Source organism: Nelumbo nucifera, chromosome 4, assembly GCF_055504915.1.
Source record: "Nelumbo nucifera cultivar China Antique chromosome 4, China Antique-T2T, whole genome shotgun sequence".
In the NCBI taxonomy this organism is placed as follows: Eukaryota; Viridiplantae; Streptophyta; class Magnoliopsida; order Proteales; family Nelumbonaceae; genus Nelumbo; species Nelumbo nucifera.
Genome location: NC_142652.1, coordinates 76,608,731 through 76,632,961, shown reverse-complemented (window position 1 = coordinate 76,632,961; position 24,231 = coordinate 76,608,731). Strand labels below are relative to the sequence as shown.

At 37.1% G+C, this 24,231-nt stretch overlaps 1 protein-coding gene across 6 annotated transcripts in view; it reads left to right on the top strand.

The window, feature by feature from the left end:
• The window catches only part of LOC104605043 (flowering time control protein FCA), a 41,089-nt gene that overhangs the window by 4,179 nt on the left and 12,679 nt on the right, over positions 1-24,231 (top strand). For 3 of the 6 annotated variants that reach the window (XM_010269641.3, XM_010269644.3, XM_010269642.3), the window contains exons 4-11: positions 4,921-5,003; positions 5,089-5,140; positions 13,150-13,217; positions 13,708-13,774; positions 14,062-14,141; positions 14,256-14,320; positions 15,713-15,775; positions 15,899-16,061. In XM_010269641.3, coding sequence (XP_010267943.2) covers positions 4,921-5,003; positions 5,089-5,140; positions 13,150-13,217; positions 13,708-13,774; positions 14,062-14,141; positions 14,256-14,320; positions 15,713-15,775; positions 15,899-16,061 — 641 coding nt within the window. The remainder of the gene's footprint in view (positions 1-4,920; positions 5,004-5,088; positions 5,141-13,149; positions 13,218-13,707; positions 13,775-14,061; positions 14,142-14,255; positions 14,321-15,712; positions 15,776-15,898; positions 16,062-24,231) is intronic. The other 3 variants (XM_088903003.1, XM_088903002.1, XM_010269643.3) reach the window with 1 other exon arrangement.

Here is a 24,231-nt window from a genome sequence, read left to right as displayed (position 1 = left end):
CCATTTTCTATGAATTGATTGTGATTTGAACCTCTCTCTTTTCAGGTCTCCTGAGGGGCTGATGGGAACACTACTAAGCTCATGTTCATCTCAGTTATTTTTTGCAACAATATCTGGGGTTGTTGTTTTGGTTGCCAACCTTCCGTTTATGTCCTTCGTCCTTCCTGTGAACGCAGAAGAAGGCAAGACCATGGGAATCTACTAAAAACTGGTTATGCAAAGCAGAAAATTGGAAGGCAAATAAATCCTGCTCTTGCACCACTTGCTGCAGTGGTGAAATTTCACCTTTGTTGATGTAGCAAGTCTTTTGTAGTGGGAAATGGCTTTTGCCATAGCTGTAGCATTTTATTTGTCAAGATGTTTAGCCATGTGCAGTTCTTGTACACAAACATAGTAATACATTGATGATTTCTGTTAAATGGGTTTACCACAAATGTGTAACATGGGGGATTTCTGTGGTTTGTTGTCTTGGTAACTAGGGAGAGATTCTTTCCTTTGATGACATGCAATGCCCTTATGGCACAAAATCTTTTTGATGATCTTGGGTGGTGCATGTGATGTTGATGTATCACGATCATAACTATGATGATATTGGGTAGTCCTGTGATGTCCTAGTAAATATCTGGATTTTTGATGATATTGGATGGTTACTGTGATGTCCATGTAGAACAATCACGATTCTGATGATGTTGGATGGTCTGTGATATCTAGATGGTCCTATTAAATGTGATTGGCCTGTAAATCTTGCCAAATATCTCTTATTTGGTACCAAAATCTTGTCAAATATCTTCTTATTCATTCCTCCTCCTCCATGATATAACTTTCTAACTTAAAAAACTGCTGGCTAACGTGAATAAACTCCTTTTTATGACATTGTCAAGTTTTTCCTCAAAAAGTGTTTCTTTTGAGATACTTTTGCCAAGAAATCCGTAAACATTGAATTTGATTATTGGTAGAAGAGAAATAAATTGTGTATGTAGTTTAAAGCTTGAGTGTATCATTTTGCATAGGCTATTCAAGTATTCAGTCAAGAAGGTTATTTTCTTATATCACTGATCTGGCTCTTCTTGAACTGAGCAAGGTGAGTAGGGATTATATATACATATGGCTTGAATTGTGTATTAGAATTTGTTTCATATTAGGCATGGAACAAGATGATAATGGGTGAGGCCTGAATTGTATTATAATTTGTAATTGAGACTAGGAAGTTCTTAGTAGGTAGATAAGAAACTTTTTATCATGTTGGGCCGAATTTATGTCTCATCCAAAGCAAGGAAAGATTGTGATGATGTGGTCAAATTTTGTCTTACTATGTTATTGAATATTCAGACGATTAATCATCAGATGACATGGATAGGTTCTCTTACGACCGAATTCTTAAATCTCTTATTCCTGGATTTGGTTATAACTTATAATCACCTTTTGTCTGAATGCTGATACTATTGAAGAAGTGGTTCTGCAATTTCATTAGAGGGTTTTTGCATTGATTTATTTCCAATTTTATTTTTGGATATTCCCTTAATGATTTGTGGAGTTGGATGCTCAAGGAATGATCATGGCAAAGTATTTTGGTTTGATTTCTCTTTCTTATGGGGTTTGCTGTTTGTTTATTATATTCAGATTATACAAGTTTTCTTTTTCTTTTTTTTTTTTTTCCTTTTTTCAGTTTTTCTTGGTGATGGTGTTAAGCTTGGATGCAAGGGACTAAAATCTGCTTGTTACATGCTATATAGTGGATTTTTTTTAATCAATTTGGCATGGAGCATATTGATTGCAAATCATTTGTAAAATGATAATCAAGGATTGGGTTGTGACTTGTAAGTCATGAGTCAAATGTCAAAGGCATTTGGTATTGATTGTGTTAATAATAAAGAAAATAATGTGAACCATGTTAGGATATACTGACATTTGAAAATTGTGAGATTTGGGGTTATATTTATCATTTGTGGCAGAAGGTTGGTAAAGTAATTGCTTTTTTGCCAACTCCCATTATTGTGTGTCTTTATGGTTGTTGAGAAAGATGTCTTCTTCTTTGCATGACAAGTGGCAATTTTGTGAAATTATAACCACAGACTGGGTTGTGAGTCTCAAGTCAAATCTGGGTGGCCTTTGGTCATTATTAAATAATATTTTACCATGCTAATGTGCTAAAGTAATGTCATCAATTTTATGTTACGAAATTCACTGTTACCATTTAAACTAGCATATCATACCAAATAATGGTGCTTACCAGTGCTTGGTGGAGTTCTGGAGAGAATGGAGAAATTTGTTGAAGAACTTGTTCTTGGTGGTTCCTTCTCAAGTTGTGGATTATGCATCTGAAATTGTGAAGTGGTTGAAAGTTATGTAATTGGCTATTGTTTGTTAGTCTGTGTAGTTGAGAATGCTTCTGATTTCTGGGCTTGGGGATTTTCTTTTGAGCATCATATTTTTGTTTGAGTGTTTCCTTGACATTCTTATCATTGTAGTGTATTTGATTATTTTTGTTTTAATAATATCTGGTTTTATTTTTATTTAAAAAGGAATGGTGCTTCTCCAATTTGTTATACTTGGTTCTTGGTCTCATACCTTTTGCCAAGAGAAGGTGTTGACCAATTTCAAATTACATTGACTGGTTTTTTAACAGACTGTTTTTGTGAGGATTTACTTCTTATCTTCTTTCATTTGTGTTATTTTTTCTTTTTCTTGTAATTAGTATATCTGTGTTTTCTGTATTAATGATCTAACAATTTAACAGGCACCAAATTTTGGTACGTAGGTCCAATCTTATCATGAAGGTTGGAAGTTCAATGCTGATAGAATAACTTGTGGGTTATCACTCTAATGTGGAAATAGCCTAGGGTATTGGTTTTTGGGTATTAGCATTAGGATGACATACAATTTTCTTTTCTACGGTGTAGATATATTAGCATGCGTTGATTGGCATGATTCTTTTGATCTTTTGCTTAGTTAAGATGGTTGAGTGGAGTAAAAGTTGATAGTGCACAGCCTGGGGATGTGTGCTTCGTGAAAAGGGAGTCACTTGTATTGGAGCCTTTGAAAAATGTTATTTAGTGAGCTTGGGCGTTATGTTGGTTTGTTCTGAGATGTAGATGTTGGATATTATCAACCTAAGTAATTATTTATGACAGCTTCTGGAGTAATTGAAACTGCCATGTATGGAATCAATTTCCATGCACTTTCACGTGTAATAGAAAATAGCTATCTATTATTACTATCAAAATGCACTTTCAGGTGTCATCTTCAAATTCTACTATTTTTTCCATTTTGCTTGTGCAGGTAAATGAGTTTGGTTGACTTTTGGCTTATCAACGTATTTTGATAGTAATAGATTGCTAGTTTCTTTTTTTCCCCTGTTTTTGGTTAAGTAATAACAATTTTCTTTCATGTGAAATTTGTCTTAACAATATTCTAAAGTAGCCAAAAGCATTGATTTCCCATTCCACGAGTTTTAGAGAAATCCTCCCCGTTGCTTGGCCATCTAAGAGATAAAGTTTGGGTTCAATCTGATAATTTGAATCCCACAGAAAAAAAAGAGGTCATCCAGAGTCTGGGAGGAGTGGACTGGATACAGACCTATTTTAAGGGACTTTCATTTATAGGGTAGTTGTATGATTTCCAATAATGGTTCTTGACTTTTTATTGATCTCAAGGGACTTTCATTTATAGGATAGTTGTATGATTTACAATACATTTTAATTCATGCTGTTCAAGTATACTTTTTTTTTTTGGATAAATTAGTTATTATTAAATCCTTATAAATAGTACATGTACAATGTTATACATCATTGAAGAGAAAACAATGTTTCCCTTCCCCATGAGAATAACGTTGCAATTCAGCCCAAAATAATTGGCTTCTAGCCAGCCCTTGTCTTACCAATGCATCATCCATAGAGTTGGTCAATCTTTGTATCTGTTGCACCTGCATCCCTGCTGTTAACCATTTGAGCTTTTTTAATTTATTCCTTTAGATCCACAGAGCTGCCTTCCTTTGTTCTGCAGCCACCCTACCACCATCTTAGAGTCACCTTTAACCACAAGCTTCTTGATCTTCATTTCATTTGCCTTGGTGCATTCTATATGGCTACGTTACCCAGAAATGACACATGGATGGATAGGGTGATGGAAACAATGTTTTAGAAGGCATGCCCAAAACACCTTGATGAGCATGTTAGAAGCATGGATGCATCTGAGGTGTACGCCTCTGGTATGCCTCAGAGGAGGATGAGGATTATGCCTCCTTTCAGCTTACTAATACTCTTCTTGAGGAGGCTTGTGCTTTTTGCATTATGAACTATGTTTCATGCCTCCAGGTAGTGGAACACTTTGTGCCTTGCCTCTGTTTTAAAACATTGGTCAAACATTTCAATCTAAAAGTTGAAGTGTCTGACATGAAACAGTAACCATGTAATCTGGGTCAACTTAACTTGGCCTTAATCCCAACTGTTTGGGGTTAGCTACCCTGGGTATTGCAACTAAATGGCCCAAGGCATATGCTTTCTCCTATAACAGAAGGTATGGGGCTTTATTTCTTTTTACAAATATTGAGATATTTGGTATAATGGGAGTGTGCATTTAGGGTCATACCAGCAGCATACTTGTCTCCATTCGCAAGTAATCCTTAAGATTTAATTTATATTCCATACTTGGTATGGAGTTATGGACCACAAATGGGATTCTTGTGCATCCCCAATAAATCCTATCTTGTTTGCATTAAAGTTTTCTCCTTATCCTTTATGACCCATATTTAATGTTACTTGAGAGTCAGAGGGGGTAGTTTGCATTATCTCAGAGTTGGTCTTTTAATAGCCTTCCAATGGAATGCTTGTATTCTTGGTCATTTAACTATATTCATGCTGTACTGATAATGACTGAAACAGTAGCCTAATTGAGTCAGGTTGTGAATCTTTACTTATACAGGATGTTGTTTCATAAAATACGCAACTTGTGAAGAAGCTGACAGGGCTATTAGAGCTTTGCATAATCAATATACTTTGCCTGGGGTGAGTTCTAATGTTACCATTGGGTATTGACAGTTACTAGGCTAGTGGTTCTATTTCTTGATCTATTCATGTTTAATTTTTCCAGGGAATGGGTCCAATCCAAGTTAGATATGCTGATGGAGAACGGGAGCGTCTTGGTAAATTTTTAGAAACTTAAAATTTATTTATTTTTTGATAATTTGAAACTTAAAATTTATTGTTTTTGAACCTTATTTGTATGTTAGTATGTTAGTACTTATGCCTGTTATGCATTTCACTATCAGATGTCTATTCATGTCTAGTCTTAAAATGTTTTCTATTCTTCTACTGCATGGTTTTCAAAGTCCACCTAAAAAACTAATTTAATTGTCAATAGTTACAGTTAATTTTGGTCTATATTTTTGTGATCATCTTGATTTGTTTGTGAGGTAGATAATCAACAAACTCTGTTTTGATCTGCAATAAATAAGCAATTAAGATTGTTCAAAAAATAAATACAACAATAAAGAAAGAGAAGAAAATAAAGAAAATAAGAGAGTCTAAAGTATTGTTCATATCACTGTTAACATCCATTTTATAAAACATTGACTGGGATCTACAAAGACCAAGCTAGTCCTGCATACATATAAAATATAAAACAATGGTCCATAAAAAGAATTGTTTTTTTATGTATGTTAGTACTTATGTCTGTTAATCCCAGCTAATAGGCATATTCTCACTCTTGATAACTTGTTTGTTTTTGAGTTTACCTCCTCCCACCTTTGTATTTAAATTCAATGAAAGTTTTCTGTTACTGATAAAAAAAAACCTATTTGTTTTCATGTACACAACAAAGGGCCATTACCCAATGTTAGTCCCAGCCATCTACAGTCTTGGGAGGGGTGAATTGGGTAGGGCCCTATACAGATTCTTTTTGAACAGGGCCTTGTATATTTTGTTTTGTTTCTTATTATACATTACCTTTTCTCAAAAAAAAAAAAACTGGATAGGGCCCTAACTTGGGCATTTTTTTCCCAATGTGGCAACTCTCAGACTAAAAACCCATATTCTCATTCTTGATAACCTGATATTTTTAACAATACACTAAGCAATGGCCCCTTCTGACAAGTAATCCAGACCCAGACTCTATATGGTTGGTTTAGTTCAGTTTGTTTCTGTCAGACCTGCCCGACCTATTGACAGCATAAATACACTATAGCCTATAGTACTTTATTAGGGGCAAATCTTATAACTTGGAAGAGTAAAAAGCAAAGTGATGGTTTAGATTGAGTCCTGAAGCAGAACACAAGGCGTCAAGGCAATACAACATAAGTTGTGAGCTAGTTTGGCTAAAGAGTCTTTTAGAAGAGTTAACACATCTCTATGAGTTTACTTACACGTGTTCATTGTAATAAATCAAGCAACTATTCATATAGCATCTAACTCCATCTTTAATAAGAGGACTAAACATATTAATGTTAAGAAGCAGCTTGCCTATCTGTTTTCCAAGTATCTGAGGTGTCCTCAGGTTGATTTTATCTGTTTCTATTTGGAATTATGTGATGTCTATTCACCAACTTGAGGGCAGGTCTGACAGACCTGAACTGCACTGAACTAGACCCTACAACGTGATCCTTTTTCTCTTTGTTGTTTGTGCTAGTAATGGAAGTTCTTGGTAAGATAAAAAGAATGGGAGGGCAAAGAAAGATATGCTCTTTAAAGAAGGGTGGTAGTGTGTAAATATGGGGCACTTAGATAGTAGGTTTCTGGAGAGGTTTCTTCATCTAATGATTTTTTTTTTAATTTTTTAATTTTCCTTTAATTAAGATTCATGAAGAGTTAACAGGATACATCATACATGAAGTTTTGTAATTGAGGATGGAAAGTAAGGTTTTTGGAAGATGAATGGTATGGAGAGGGGAGGTTGTGCGAACTGTGAAATCTGTTGTATAGACTGAGCACTAATTCATTACAATAAGTCAATACTTCGAAAAGGTGAGAAAATTCTGTGGTATCCAAATTTAGGTGGCCTTTATTGGATAGGGATGTAGAGGAATGTAATGGGTATGTCTGAGTTTTCAGAAGGATCAAGTTCAGAAGTAGGTTCAAGTTCCATTGACTACAAAGAAGATGGTGGCAAGACATTGTTGTGTTGCTATGTATAAACTTGTGTAATTGATGGTTTAGGAGGTAGCATGAGAAGATAAACCTTTTTCAATAGGAACTGGAGCAGGAAGCAAAAAGTCATCAAAACTATGGAACTTAGAGTAGAAAAAATAAGGATCAGATTCATAAAAATGTAGCATCAACACAAACAAAATGGTAAGGCAGCTAAAGACTGTAACACTTTTACCCTTTTTGAGTTTACTAACAAGAATAACCTAAGAAAACATACTTCACAGCGTTAGGATCATGTTTATTTGTTTTAGGATCAAACTGATGAACAAAAAACATAACCAGAAGTAGAAGATGGTTAGAAAATAAAGGCCTATGATGAAGAGTTGTAATGCAAGAAATTTGAAGCCATGTTTACTAAAATATTTACTTAAAAGGCTGAAAAGTGTATTCCTTAACATTATCCATTTGCAAAATACGTACTGTAGACTGAAATTAGGTTTGAACTTTTATGAAAAAATGATCTTTAATTAAATAAATTCATGTCATTCTAGAATTATTGTCCTAATAATTAACCGAACACCAAAGCCTCAAACAAGAGGTTGCATTGGAAAGGACCACATACATCACAATGAACCAACTGAAATAAATGAGACAAACAATTCTTCTTGACTCTAAGAGGAAATGACATGTTATGATGCTTTGCTAAGTTGAGATGCTTCACGCATGAGAGACTCCAAAGAAAATAGTAAAGGAACAAGAAGCTTCAAACTTTGTAATGATGAAAGACCCAAATCAAAATGCAATTGCTGAGGAGATGAGAGATGAAAAGGACAAATATATGACACTATACTTGTTAGATCACCATGGAAATAGTAAAAACCACAAAACTCATGCTTGCCACAATTTTCTTCATCTTTAGACCCTGAAACAGAATGGAGTGTAAAAGGTAACTAAACATTTTAAGGGCTTGGTTGGTTAGTTTAGGTTTGATGGGTTCTAGAAGTTAGTGGTGGAAACGTTTGCAAAGAAACTAGCCCTGTGGAAAAGGAACTATATTTCTTTAGGAGGAAAAATCACCTTGATCAAAGCCACGTTAGCAAATCTACCTATTTACTTCCTTTCCACCTTTTGCATCTCGACTAGGGTAACAAGACAAATAGAGAAATATACGGGAGACTTCTTATGGGAACCAGGAGAGGAAAAAAAGGACCACTTGGTTACATGGGAACACATTAGTAAGCCAAAAGAGAAATGGGTCCTAGGATTAGGAAACATTGCTCGTAGATGTTAGAAACACCACTTTATTGGGAAAATGGTTGTGGAGATTTCATTTTGAAAGAGACAGGCTGTGGAATAAGGTAATAGTAAGAATTCATGGTCTGGAGGATAATGGCTGGGATGCTAAAATTACTCCTCATTCAACCTTAGCTTCTACTTGGAAGGCAATTCCTGAGGTATATCCTTCTTTTCTTAGATCTATTTGGTATGATGTGGGAAGGGGTGACAAAATCCATTTCTAGGAAGAACTTTGAATAAGGGAAACACCATTAAAAGATCAATTTCCTGAACTTTTTTCCCTCTCTAACCTTAAGGGTGAAATTGTGTCTAGATTGGGAACACCCTCTCCTTCAGGTTTCAATTGGAACTTGTAGAAGAGGCCTAAGGTAAAACGAATGTACTTCTTTGATTGACCTACTTGACATTTTGGAGGCAGTTTTCCCAGACCCAAACCTGGAAGATTCTAGAATTTGGGTAATCTCCCCAGCTGGACTCTTCACTTGTTCCTCCTTTTTCAAGCATCTTGCCTTACCTAGTTCTCAAGTGGAGGACTATCCGGTGAAAGAAATTTGGAGTAATCTTATCCCACAAAAAATTCAGACTTTTTGCTGGGAAATATTCCTTGGCAAGGTAAATACATGTGATGGTCTGCAGAAAAGAAGGCCCTCTTCTTGCCTTTCTCCTCATATGTGCTTCTTATATAGGGGTAGTGGAGAAGACCCTCTCCCATTTACTAATCTCTTGTTCCTTTGTACTTCGTATTTAGGACTTTTTCTGTTCTCCTTTTGGCTGAAGGTGGGACCCTCTCAAGAGGTGGTGGACATCTTCAACTCAAACTTCTTGAGACAACTGAAGAAAAGAGGGAGAATAATGTGGAGAGCCACTAAGGCAGCAATTACTTGGGTGGTGTGGGAAGAGAAATACCAGAATATTTACTAGAAAGAGTAGGACTTTGGAGGAGGTAATAGAATAGAATTCCTTGTTTTGTTGCATGACATATAAGGTTAGGGCTAACCAACAAAGTCGAAGTGATGAACCTTAACGCGATGGTGGTGCAGATTGAGGCGAGTCAGATGAGGAAGTTGGTGGAGAGGCTGAAGGTCCTTAACGTGAGTTTGGTTGGAAGGTTTGTCGGCCTGGATTTGGAAGAAGAAAAGGTGGAAGCTTGGGCGAGATCCGAATGGGGGAAGAACAGAGTTCGGTGTATCAGAAAACTGAATGGAGGTTTGTTCTTATTTATGTTCCATAGCAGAAGAGTTGCAGAGTGGGCTTTGGAAGCAGAAGAGAGGAAAAATAGGGAGTTTGATTTAAGATTAAGTTGGTGGTTTCCAACAGCGGGTATGATTCACAATGGGCGAGGAGGAGAGCGATGTGGATTGGAGTCATGGGAATTCCCCTTCATGTATGGTGTACGTCTACTTTTAAAGCAATTGGAGACCACAGTGGTAAGTTTTTAGGATTTGATGACAAAAATAGGAGGTGGGAGAAATTAGACATTGCAAGATTGCTGGTGGAAATAGAAGATGCCTCTGCTATCCCAACATTGATGGTGCTCAGGTTCACAGGTAAAGGTTAATCTGAGAGAGAGTTTATGCAGGAGAGGAACATGCTTTTTTCAGGGCTGAGAAAAGGTACGGTTGGAGAGAAGAGAGCTGGGAAGAAAGAGCTTGAGTTGTTAATTCAGTGTATTGTGTCCAGACTTGCTTCCCGGCTTTCTATCATCCCTGATTTTTGTAATCAGAACTTGTTTTTGATGCTTAGTTCAGTTAGTCTGTGGGGTCTATAATCATATCCTTTGGGGGTGAACTGGCCTGTGGTTTCCCCCATTCTTGTATGATTATCTTCATGAATAGAATTTACCTTACCTCCTTTCAAAAGAGAGAGAGAGAGAGAGAGAGAGAGAGAGAGCTTGGGAAGAAGAGAAGGTTGAGAGGGAATCAGAGGTGCAAAGGTCTGAGAAGCAGGGGAAGACGAAAGGTCTCTTGGAGGTTGAAGACAATGGGGAGGAAAGACAAAGGGATATAAAAGTAATTTCACAAGGGGGGGGGGAGAAGGCAACAGTGGGACATGTGGAAGGAGATGAGAGAGAAATGAAAAGGTGGGTCACCATGTCTGGGTGGCCTGAGGAGGTATTCAAAGAGTCATTCAAGGTCTTTAATGAAGTTGGTTCAGAGAGTGGGGGTGCTTTAGATGGGGCAGCTATGGTTTTAAAGGTTTGCAGTTTAGGGAGTGGGGACCACCTCTATTTGTCGAAGCAAGGAAATATTAGGAGTGGAACTGTCTAAAACCAAGCAGATTAAAGGTCTTCAAAAGAAAGAGCTTTAAGTTCAAGTCTTCAAGTTTTACAAGGAGGAAAGACCCACCTAAGGCTCGAAGAAGGAAGAATGAGGAATGGGTCTGGAAGGTTGCTAGGTGTGACAGTGCCGGAAAGAAAGAAGTGTTCTAGAGGACGGTGCACGCTCGAGACAGGTTGGAAGAGGATTGACGGTCTTGCTACTCATGAGGTGCAGGCTGGTGCATGTTTTTCAAAGGCGCTCTGTGATGGGAAAGATGAGATGACCAGGTGGAGCTCAGTTGACAGGTAGGTTGTGTCTTAAGCTTTGGCTCCTTTTGGGTTGAGATTCAAGAGGACTCTTCAGCCTTCTCAAGGAGGGAGGAGTGCTACGTTTTCCCAAGCTGTTATAAGGCTAGAACAGGGGAAAGAGAAAGAGGTTGCATGTATGGGAGAAATAGTGGTGGAAGGGGTGAAGGAGGAAGGGAGTGTTAAAGAAAGAGAGGATGTTAAGGTACTCAGTGAAAGGGTTGAAGAGAGAAGCTCGGGAGATAGTTATGTGGGGGAGGTGGCGTTGAAGAAGGTCCGGGTTGCAAATATTTCTCATATAGAGCATGTTACAAATTTTTTTTCTAGACTGAAAGGACTGTTTGGGGCTGGACCAACAAACAAATACAAGAGAGTTTATAAGAAAATAATTTTGAAATTCAAAGGCTCAAAGGAGGGGGAGAAGATATATACCAAGTCCCAAGGTTTAGCAGGGGTGGTGACTCAATCAATGAAGGTGTCTGAGGAAATTCTGAAGCCAACTGCTGGGTTAGATGAAGAGGAAAGGGGGGTGGAATTGCTAAAGAAAAGAAGGCCGAGGAGGTTTCTTCCTGTCAGCTAGGAGAAAAGGGAGCAGTGCTGGAGGTTCAGTGTGTTTTGTGGAGAGGTTTTTGTTTTCTGTTGATGTCTATGTAGTATTCCATCTCTATCTTTTTGAGGATGCTACTTTGTTGTTATGGATTTTGTTGTTCTGGGTGCTGCCTCATGACCCCCTGATGATTGTATTAAGTTTATTTTTTAATGAATTTTTTCTTTTTACTCTTCAAAAAAAAGTGAAGGTTGCTCTATGGGTTTTTCAGTTACTAACATTCTAAGGGCGTGGAAGGAGTAGCAAAGCCTTCTAGAGAAAAAGAAAGAAAAGGAGTGGAGTGGAATCCCCTAGAAGGCAGCAAAGTAAAATTGAACTTTGATAGGAGCTCCTTGGGTAACCCAGGTATGGCAGGAATAGGTTGAGCAATCAAAAATTTGGAGAGCAGGATCTTGGCATTTATATTCAGGGCCAATTGGTACTGCAAACTCCTTGAAGGCTGAATTGTTGGCATTGCTGTAGGGTTTTCTGTTGTCAAAGCAATTGTTCTTTAGACAGGTGGAGGTGGAAGGGGATTCAAAAGTAATTATTTCATGGACTCTCAAACATGTCTTCAGAGAAGCTGAAAGGATTGCAAAGGATTTAAATGCTGAATTTAAGTGGGTAAGGAGGAGTGCAAATGGGTTAGCTGACTCCCTAGCTAAACAAGGGGTTGCAAGGCAGCATTTTGTACTGGGCTGCTTTGTAATCCAGCTTATGATATTTGGGATGACATTCTTGTCATCAAATTGTACTGTTTTCACATATAACTGATTTAATAAAACAAAATTTCTGTTGATAAAAAAAGGGCTTGGTTTCATGTGGCTCACCCCATATAGTTGGGACAAGGCTTAGATGATGATAATGATGATATTAAATTAAATGGAAATTGAGGAACCTAAAGCGCAAAAGATAAAGAAAGATGTGAATTAGGCACTAAAATGGTCTTCTTTGTTTAACACCTGCATCACCTATCTGAGCTTTTCACTACTTGCTCTACAGAGAAGGCCTAGACAGGCAATAGGCACTGAAAAGGCCTTCTGTACCTTTTGTTTTTCAAAAAAATGGGGGCCTCTTGTTAACAAGAACTGAAGGTCCGTGCACCCTTAGATTCTTGCTAAGAGAGGAAAAAAGGCATTATCCTCTATAATCTGATCAGATATCTGGCTTGGCTAACTAAATTGCCCATCCGCCAAACCTTTAACAGGAGATGGGGTAACTAGGAAGAATCTTTCAAATGGGGCAGCTGGCTCAGGGTCAACTTGTAACAAGGTGACAGTTTATTTATTTATTGACTTGTCAAGCTTGGCTGTTGTATTAGTTCCCTCACTGCAAAATTTTTGTAGTGTGGGGTTCCTCTTATACATTAATGGAATGATGATTGCTGTTGATGATAACAAAAGGAATTATGCTTTTATGTTCTTGATTCTTTTTGACAAGGAAAAGAGTACATGCTTTGACAGGAAAATTGTCTTATGTCATTCTTTCACAGGATCTTTAGGTTTCCAACTATTTTGACAACTAAAATTATACTCATTTTGCTCTTTGCTCTTTTTTCTGATAGTTAGAACTAGTCTAAGTCATTAATTTAGCATCTCTTCTGATGGTGGCTCTTTTATTGGTAGGTACAGTTGAGCACAAGCTGTTTGTTGGTTCCTTGAACAAGCAAGCTACAGAAAAGGAAGTTGAGGAAGTATGCAACATATGACATTTTTTACTCCATCTTTTGTACATAGAAAATGTCTCATTTTCTGCTTTTCTTTGTTCTTTAATGTTTTTTTTTTTGCACTTAGAAGCTTTTTCCTCCAAAGAATAAACTCAGTACATACATATATGTATGTATGCATATGTGCATGTATTCATGTAGGTATTTATGTTTGTATATTGGTTTGGGTCAGAGTAAACATTGATTATGTTTTTATTTCTTTCTTTGCTGCATTTGGATAAGACTTGTATTATTAGTTGGTTATAATTTATAAACCCCATGTTCAAAGCTCTACTGTTGGGGTGGTATGGCAATTTCTGGAAAAAAATGTCCGGACTCAGAAACTGTAAGCTTGTTGCTGCCATATATGGCATCTGAGCAACATAAAAGGCTTAATCATCCGTTTTCTTTACTATTCATGTTGCATACCTTTTTAATGTTAGTTTGTTGTGGTTATAACCGATATTTCATGTATCAGATATTTTCTCCTTATGGTCGTGTTGAAGATGTCTACATTATGCGTGATGAATTGAAGCAAAGCCGTGGTGTGTACCATGACATTTATTTTGGTGCTTCCTTTTTATTAATTCCTTGTGATATTTGCTCAAACAAGATTCTGATAACTACACTTTCATGGGTCATACAGTATCATCTGGGAAAAGAATTATTCAGGCTAGATGGTTACACGTTTGTTTAAAATTGATGTGGAATCTTTTTTGTAGCTTCGTCCAATCTCACAATGTGTTTCTTGTTATTTGAACTCTATTATTCTGTAATCATAGTTTGAGATGTATATGCTATCTTGTTTCTGATATGTTGAACACTTTTGAAGGTTGTGGGTTTGTTAAATTTTCTCATAGAGATATGGCAGTATCCGCTATAAATTCTCTTAATGGAATCTATTTGATGAGAGTAAGATTTATTTATTCTTTCGTTCCTTTTTCATTTATATCTTCAGCATTTATCATTTCCTTGTTCCATTTTTAAAGGATAACCATTTATCGCATTCTTTTTTTTGCTACATAGGGTTGTGATCAGCCATTAACTGTTCGATTTGCTGATCCTAAGAGGCCTCGTGTTGGAGAAGCAAGGTTTTTTATGATTTGATTTTTCTTCTTTCTTCATGCATATATCTAAATTTGTACACCGAGTTGTATAAGCAATTAAGCATACAAGAATCCATGGTTTTCAAGGAGCCAAGGCAAGGCTAGGTGACCTGTGGGGTTCTTGTTGCCTGGGCGAGTTTTCTTAATCCTGAATCCTCCTCGGGCGATCCCATAGGTTCCATAGCAATGTCTTGACAACTATGTAAGAATCATGTCTTCTGCATGCATGGGTTGAGAAGAACTATTAAATATCTGTCTGCCATCTTTCAGTAAATCAGTTAAATTCAAATTCTTCTTCCATGTGTGTGAAATAACATGATTGGCATGGGATTTTAGTTGCTGTATATACACAAGAACAAACACAACTGATACATTTGTTTCTTAAGTAGGAGACTGATTGATGCAGTAGAGCTGGAACAAACTATCAGAAGACAGAAAATAGGGGTGTTCACGGGTTGGGTTGGGTCGGTTTGAGTCATTTTCTTCAACCGACTCGATCTAGTTGGTTTACTTATTGACCAAACCGAAACCGACCGACCCTGAAGCAAAACCGACCCAAACATGAAGGGTTGGTTATTGGTTTAGTCGATTTTTATATATATATTTTAAACTAAGATATCTATTTCTAAATATTTATTTATATTTATTTCCTTTTAGTTTTTATGCAAAACTGATTTTTTTGTCAATATATATTTAAATTTATACAAAACTGAATTAAATATTGTACCATTGTATTATATTTGTATTGGTTTTATGTTTTTAGTGTTATCATAAATAACCATTTTTTTTTGAAGTTCAAACAAAACACAAACAAAATATATCAACATAGGTAGGGACTAATTAATAATTACTTAAACATATAGGACAGGTTCGGTTCGGTGAGATTTAATGTGATCACCCCTAACAGAAGAGAGAGAGAGAGAGATTCATTAACTTGCTCTAAGAAATCTTCATTCATTCATTCATTCGCTTCAAAGGGAATAGAATACATCTATTTATAATACTGTTCAGCATAATTACAAAAACGCCATTCCTTGTCTCGTGCATCAAGAAACACAATCTACTAATGTAAATAAACTGAAAATTGAAAGACAAACACTACTAAGCTAGAGGAACAAGATGGTATGGCCCAAGCCCACATGGGACTGGTCAAAATGACGAAAATTCCCATACTGTCCAAATATACAGAAATACAGAAAATTCCAGATTTGATTCTTCAGCTCCTGCATTACTGATGCTTTGTACTACTCCACTGCATGTAAGCTGAATGTCCAGAGTCCCTTTTAGATGTTTCTTCCTATGGTTCAAATACTGTAGAGCTATTATTCTTATTGGAATTCATTTTCTTCTTTCTTATTTTTTTCCTTGCTTTCTTAGGGGTGGTCCTGCATTTGGAGGTCCTGGTTTTGGCCCCCGATCTCAAGCTCCATTGGGGGTTAGGTTTGTTCATGACTTTGAAATAAAGTTTAAGGACTCAATCCAGTCACCTTTTTCTGATTCTCCATTTTGAGCTCCTTTGGGCTTTGGATACTCCACTCGTGTTCTGACATTCATCCATTGCAGGCCAGCACCCAATTTTGGTGAACCAATGAGTGGACATGTTCCTCCTAATGCTTGGCATCCAATGAGTCCTCGAAACTTGGGGCCATCTTCCCAGTCAAGTCCTCGTGGTTTTGGGGGTAATTTGGTTGCTAGACCTGGTGCTCCAACAATGCCTTCAACAACAGTAAGTAATTTTTCTTCTGATAAACATTGTTGTAGCATTTATCCAGGAAGGCCCTATAATGCTAATAGTAGTTATTGTCTTGAACGCAACACCAGGCTACATGAAATGTTTGTTCAGTTACCTAGACCTGCTACTTTTCCATGCCAAAAGGATTACACTTTAGTGACAATTTGTGATCAGTCACTTCTACTTTCTTGAAGAAGCTGACAAGTGATCTAGACAAAAAGTGAGCCTTGGACGGGGCAGTGGTTTTCACATCATTTGGTTGGCTTTTAGCCAAGGTGTCCTTGTATGTCGAGCCACTGAATTTGCACAGCTTGTTCTAGTATTATGTTAATAGACAGTAGTAGTGTTGTCAAATGCAACTGCAAGGCTTGGCAATAAAGGAGAGCCTCTATTTGGTATGATAAGGATTGATTTTTGGTTGCTTGGTCTAGCTGTGCACTTGCCTGGGCTGTCCTTTATCGCATGATGTTGTTAGAGCAGTTGTTTGGACTATGTGAAGTCCCTCAACCCCTGAACTATGCTAATGAGTGATCCCTTGTTTGGTAATTGGTAGTACATACAAGTCGATGCAATTAGTTGTTTATATAAGCATGTGAAAGTGTATGCATTTTCTTTTAATTTTTTTCTGTAATAATTAATAAAGGTACAATATGGGTCATCCCTCGATGCAATGGCAAAATCTTGGGCAGATAAGCATGAAAGTGCAGGTTTGAGTCTGAGAGTGGCCACTTTGTGCAAGGAAATGCTGAAGGTTAGGTCCATATCCAGTCCACCCCTCCCAATGCCCCAGATAGATGGGACAAACATTGGGTGATGACCATTTAATTAAATAGTACAATATTGTAGTAACATCTATTTGTGCTTGTCCTAGGCTCCAACACATTGAGCCATGGGCATGAAACTGAGATTAGATTTTGCAGCTAGTTGGAATATGTCCAGTTGTGTTGAATATTTAGACTTAATCTAGCAGAGTTGAATTTCAATCCTAGTTTCTATGAATTGGGTCTAATCGAGTCAGAGTGGGTTTTAACCTGTATGTGCAAAATACAATGATAATGGAATGGTGCCAAATTCATGTCATGTTCATAGATGCTTGGATTGTAAAGTTACAGAATTCATGTCACTGAAAATTACATTTATAATTCCAAATTACATTTATTATTTTAAAATATAGCTAATACAGAAGCCAGATAGCTAATACTAAACTTTCTAATTTTTTTGCGTGTGTGTGTGTGTGTGTGTTTTAATTTTTAGATGTTAGGTTGGTAGGGGTATTTCTTGGGGACATTTATTATTTTAAAGTATAGCTAGGGGCCATTTCTTGGAACATGGTAAAGTCTTGGGTAGATAAGTGTATGACTATAGTAAAGTCTGAGAGCAGGCACTTCGTGCACATAATTCAAGAGGTTAGGTTCCAGTCCACCTGGTATTTCATCTACATGTCTAGGATAGGGTGTCAAGTGCCAGAATTTTTTTTAATCAGTAAAAAAATTCATTAAGCATCAAGATGAATTAAAATTGTTGCAACATGTTGGAGCATTCCAACTTAAACCAAATACAAAGATCTAAGCTTTTGCCCAAAAAATACTAAAGTCTATTGACCCCCTGTTTAGCCAATACATCAGCCATTCCATTAGCTGTTCTTCTAACCTAATTGAAAGTGGTGTTGAGTTCCCTTGAAAGGTCAGTTATCTCCCTAAAGTAATGCCTGTCCATGGAGCTAAATTGATTTTCCTTGTCCAAAATGACATAATTTTAATTAATAGAGCCATTAATTGGTTCAAGACCCTGGAACTATTTTCTCCATTCTCCTTTGATGATTTATGGAGAAATTGGGAAGCGGTTGCCAAAAGCTCTGGTACAAGACCTAAACCATTAGCAGAATGGAAACCTTCTCAAGAGGGTATCATTAAGCTCAACTTTGATGGCAGCAGTTTAGGCAATCTGGGTCCTTCGGGTGTTGGGGGAGTGTTTAGAAATACTGGAGGGCTAATCATTGCTTTATACTCTGGCCCTATAGGAGTAGGGGACTCAGTCAATGCTACAAGGAGCTGAATTTGCCAAGGAACTGAACTGTGAACAATTGTTAATTAAAGGTGATTCCAAGCTGGTGATCCAGTGGTTAAAAGAACCAGAAACGGCAGCCTAGTCCTATAAAGGAGCTTTACGAAGATTCAAATGGCTAACTACAAACATGTCAGTCCAATTCCAATGGGAAAGCAGATCAGCAAATGGGTTAGCAGATTCATTAGCGAAACAAAGGGTGCATAGGAATCAGATGTTTTGGGCTAAACTGTAGTTTTTTGCTTTAATCCGAGGCTGCATCTCGTGCCTCATCGTGGGAATTTTCTCTGTATCTTTTATGCTTTTAATCTAAATAAATTCACTCATTATTCATAAAAAAATGACAATTTTAATTCCCTTCCACTTCTAACTCTTGGGTTCCAAGCTATTTTGCTAATCATAGTCCTTGCAGGCTTGAAGCAATGCCAACAATTGATCTCTAACTAAGTCACCATTTCCAATTGGCCTGGAATACAAAGTGACACCGAGCCCAAGTGGTTCTTCAACACACCCCCTAGACCTCTCCCTAGATTATCCATGGAGCTACCATCAAAGTTCAGCTTTGTCTTGTTATCAGCTGGTGGAATCCAATTCATATGCACCCTTTCTTTCCTTGTTCCTGTTTATGCCACTTCTGTCCAAGTTCTTACAATATCAATGACTGAAAATGTTTGAAAGAGTTCCAAAGTTTTTAACCAACGTGCAGCTCTAACTCTTATATGACTTTTATCAACTCCTCCTAGGACCTGCTTTTATCATTAAAATTTCTTTGATTCCTATCCTCCCAAATAGTTCAGAACACTGCTGCTCTTACTACCCTCCACATTATTCGTCCTCTCTGATTTCAAAGAAGAAGAAGATTAGAGAGACAACAAAGTATTAGTTGGTGGCGCCAGTTATATATTTATATCTTCAGGTAGCCAAACATAACAAAAAAATAAAAGAAAAGACAAAAGTGCCCTTGCGGCACATAACAACTGAACATTACATAACTCCCCCTCAAGTCGGGGTGATTTTATTTTTAAATTCTCATTTGAATATGCTTTACATGTTATGTTTATGTATTTTAATTTTTGATAATATGTTTTTTTAAAACATTTATTTTAAAACTTAAGTTTATATTTTTTATTAATATTATGTTTAATATTTTTTGATTTTTTTTTGCATTTTTTGAATTTTCTAACATTTTTTATTTTTAACTTTTCTTTTTGTATTTTTCCGTCTTGCTTCAAAAAGGCATGCGCCACGCCTTGCGCCTCGGGCCCAAATTGGCCCTTTCGCCTTACACATTTAAAATACCGACTCCCCCTCAAGCTAAGCATAGATAGCAATCATACCCAACTTGCTTATATAATGTATCAACTTCCCTTTTGGAACACCTTTTGTCAAGAAATCAGCCGTTTGTTCTTCAAAAGCAACAAATGGAAAGCACAAGCAAACCTCCCCTAAAGCAACTTTCTCCTGTATAAAATGTCTGTCAACCTCTATGTTCTTAGTTCTATCATGTTGAACCGGATTATGTGCAATGTTAATAACTGCCTGGTTATCACAATATAGTATCATTGGCTTCTCACAATCAATACCCAATTCTTCCAAAAGTGACCTAAGTCACAATAATTTTGAAACTCCATGTGCCATTGCCCTATATTCTGCCTCAGTTGAGGATTTAGCCACTACAAACTTTTTCTTACTTCTCCATGAAACAATGTTCCCTACCACCATAGCACAATATCTTGAAGTAGATTTCCTACCATCAATACATCCAGCCCAGTCAACATCAATGACGCTTCGAACTTCATCTGTTCATGCCTAGCTAACAAGATACCCTTCCTTGGAGTACCTTTCAGGTAACACAAAACCCTCTCTGTAGCTGTTAAATGTGTATCTCTAGGGGAATGAATGAACTGACTAATGACACTTTATAGGAAATATTCGGCCGAGTCAACAGTTCACCATCAGTAGTTGAGAGCTTATGATTCAAGTCAATAGGAGTGAAAGTCGGTTTAGCACCAAGTTTACCAGTTGTTGCAAGTAAATCAAGGACATACTTGCATTGGGAGATGAAAATACCATCCTTAGATCGAGTAACCTCAATTCCCAAGAAATATCAGAGGTCACCCAAGTCTTTGATCTCAAATTCAGTATTAAGAAATCTTTGGAGATTAGCCATTTCCAAAGTATTCATTACCAGTAACCACAATGTCATCAACATAAACAATTAGATAGGTCGACAAGGAGTCTCTCCTCTTAACAAATAAAGTATGATCAGACTGAGTCTGTGTATAACCAAAGGCAACAAGAGCAGCCTAGAATCTCCCAAACCATGCTCTAGGAGACTATTTGAGGCCATAAAGGGACTTCCTCTATTCACACACATTCCCTTGCATTTCCTTTCCATACACCCCTGAGGTAAAGACATACCATAGTTGTCAAGGCGACAAGGCACCCTTGGAGGCTCACATTGCCTAATCGCCAAGCAGTTTTCTCTAGTGTGTTATAAAAAACTTCTGTATTCTTAATTTTTTGAGGTTATAATTATAAAATAGACATTTTTAAACTAAAATATTCATTTTGTGTGTTTATATACTAATTTCTTTTTATTATTTTCTTATTTGTTAGGGTTTAATCAACACAAACATTGCTAAATGCTGTATTGAACCCTCAAAGACTTCAAAACCTGAACCAATAAGTAAGGAAGAACACAAAATGTTGTCCAATCAATACATTTTCTTCTTTTTCTTTACTAAATTTGTGTGTTTATATACTAATTTCTTCTTCTTCTTCTTCCACCTTTTCTTTTCTTCTTTTCCTATAACAGAAATATGGGTTCAGCTTCTATATTTTTTAATTTTATTTTCTTTCTTCCTTTTCTTCTCATGAATATGTTGGAATATGTTGATTTTCTATACTTTAACATGAAGTTTATATTTTTCTTATGAAAATTATGGTTATTTATTAAGGAAATATGATTATGGAACCTAGGGAACTACCCTAGGATACATGTTTTTACTTAAAAAAATCCATCACCTAGGCGCCCGCCTAGGCACTAGGTGACAAGGTGCCCCCCTGTTGCCTAGCCTCGCCTGGGTGCCTTGAAAACTATGATATAAACCTCCTCATATAAATCTACATTCAAAAGACATTTTTAACATCAAATTGGTGAAGAGGCCAATAAAAGTAGTAGCAAGAGATAGCAAAACTTGAATTGAAGTCATTTTTGCCATAGGGGCAAATGTCTTTAGGTAATCAACACCGTACATCTGAGTATAACTTTTAGCAACCAACTGAGCCTTGAATCTCTCAATAGTACCATCAAAATGATACTTGGTAGTGATTACTCATTTACAACCAACTGGTTCCTTCCTCTCAAACAAGTCCATAATATCTCAGGTATGGTTCTTATGCAAAGCATCTAGTTCAATCATCATAGCATCCCTTCATTCATGTTTAGATAAAGCTTTTAGGACAGGCCTAGGGACATCATGTGTAGAAACAAAGGCAAGAAAGGAATAATAGGTTGGGGAAAGAAGGTTGTAGGATAGGTGTTTGGAGATGTAATGAGCTGTACACTTCCTTTTGCCTTTGCGAAGGGCAATAGGAAGATCAAGGTCTGGGAAGGTATTAGAAGGGGTAGAGGAGGGTTGACCTATTTCCTTAATAGTAATGGGAGGTGGAAGAGTTTCAACTGAAGGAGGGGAAACAACTTGCTCACACCTTAATCTTTGTCTTCAGTACCACGTGGAGAATAGGATGAGAAGTAAATGTGGGAGGATGAGTTGGGGGAGGGGGAGCTGGAACATGGGAAGGAGACTCAACAGAAGGAGACCCAATAGAAGTAGACGACTCAATAGAGGACTCAAGAGGAACTGGAAAAAAAATAGAGGACTCAAGAGGAACTGGAAGAGAAACAACTGGGACATAGAAAATAATTCATCCAAATGCTCCCCCTCAGGAGAGGTGCCAAAGAAAGGAATAGACTCTGCAAATGTGACATCCCTAGATACAAAACAGGTGCCACGGACTAGATCAAAACAACAATGTCCCTTTTGTGTGGAGGCATACCCTAAGAAAACACACTTGCGTGCTTTAGGCTCAAATTTATGTCTTTAGTGACTGTGAACATGGACACAACAAGCGCACCCAAAAACTCGGAGGGGAAGAGAAAAGAGATCCTCATTGGGAAAGAGAAGGCCAAAGGGAGTTTTGAAACCTAGAACTTGGGACGACATATGGTTTATCAAATATGTAGCTGTAAGGACAACATCCCCCCAAAACATAATAGGAACATGAGATCCAAAGAGGAGACTTCTTGCCACCTCAACCACATGTCAGTTCTTCCTTTCCGCCATTCTATTTTGTTGTGGAGTGTAGGAACACATGAACTCTGGTGAATAATCCCAGAGGCATCAAAGTAGGATGAAAGGTTCTTCTCAAAATATTCCTTAGCATTATTAGATCGGAATATTTTGATATGAGTGCTAAATTGGGTAATAATAAGTTCATGAAACTTCTGAACAATAATTGGCACTTCATCTCGGGATCTCATAAGGTAAATCCAAGTATAGTGAGAGAAATCATTAATGAAAAGGATAAAATACTTGTAACCCCCCATGGAAGATAAATGGTATGGCCCCCCACACATTAGAGTGCATAATATGGAAAGGAGAAACTGATCTTTTCTTATTCAGTGAATAAGAACGTCTACAAAGTTTTGCAAGTTCATATGATTCACAATTAAGACAATAGAGATATTCCTTTAAACATTTCTGGAAACAAATGACTCAAAAGCAGAAAAAGGCAAATGACCAAAACGTAAATGACATAACATGACTCTATCAATAGACTCCAAAGCTACTCTAGTAGGTGGTCCAAGACATCTATCAGGTGTATCCAACAAGTATATTTCGTTTGCCTCATGGTCACTCCCAATCGTCCTTTGAGATTTTAGGTCCTGAAAAACACAATGAATAGGGAAAAATGTTATATTACAATTCATGAATTTAGTCAAACTACTAACAGATAAAATATTGGTGTTAAGTTTGGGAACATGAAGAACATAGGATAAAATAAGGGAGTCAAAGGCTTTGATATCCCCCTTGTCGGAGATGGAAGCAAGAGACCCATCCATTAGTAAGGGATATCTTTTCTTAGCTAGAAAGGAGCTGATATGAACAAAAAAGATAGGCATGTTGGTCATATGGTTTGATGCACCATAATTAATAATCCAATGGAATTTTTTATGATTACTTGAAACAATAGCATGGTTTGCAGAAGCATGAATACTTGAGTGAGCAAATGCAGATGAAGAGGTGTTGCCTGAGGAGTTGGATGTTGCAACAGAAGTCTCCAAGTGATTAATTTAGTTTCCCGTACCTTATTCTGCCTTCATTGCTGCTAGTTGCTTCATAGTAGACTTATCCTCACTTTCCCTATTCCCATCTTCAGGTACCGTATTCACATTTGCATTTTTAGGCTTTCCAATATGACCATTCTTCTTAGAATTGTTGTTGTTCCGAAACCTCTTTGGAAGAAGATTTGGATGTAACTTCCAACAGGTGTCCTTGGTATGTTTCGGCTTCTTGCAATATTCACATATCACCTCTTTCTTTTCAGTCGACCCCTTTGGCTTTATTCCAACATGTACAAAATGTTCTGGAGGTGGTCATTGTTACTGTACTTGCTCTGCTTACTCTCTTCACTGTCACCATAGAGTATGCCTGAGCAAGAGTTACTAAATCTCTAGCCAGAATGTTCTGTCTTGTAACATCAAACTCAAGGTTGAGTCATGTGAGGAACTCAACAAACTGTTTCTTTCTACCAGCTTCCTAAATGTCTTCGCATCCTTGGTACTCTCCCATACAATTGTCTCCATTACATCAATGTCTTGCCACAATGATTTCAAAGAGTAGTAAATAGCTACACTCTTCTCCTGTCTTAAATTGTTCACATCATTCAACTTATAAGCTCTTGCAACATTCAATTTCTGTGAATGTCTCTATAACACTATTCCAAATCTCCTTGGCTGAAGTCATCCAGAGGTAATGCTGACTTATGTGAGGCTGCATAGAGTTGACTAATTACCCAATTATTGTATAGTTCT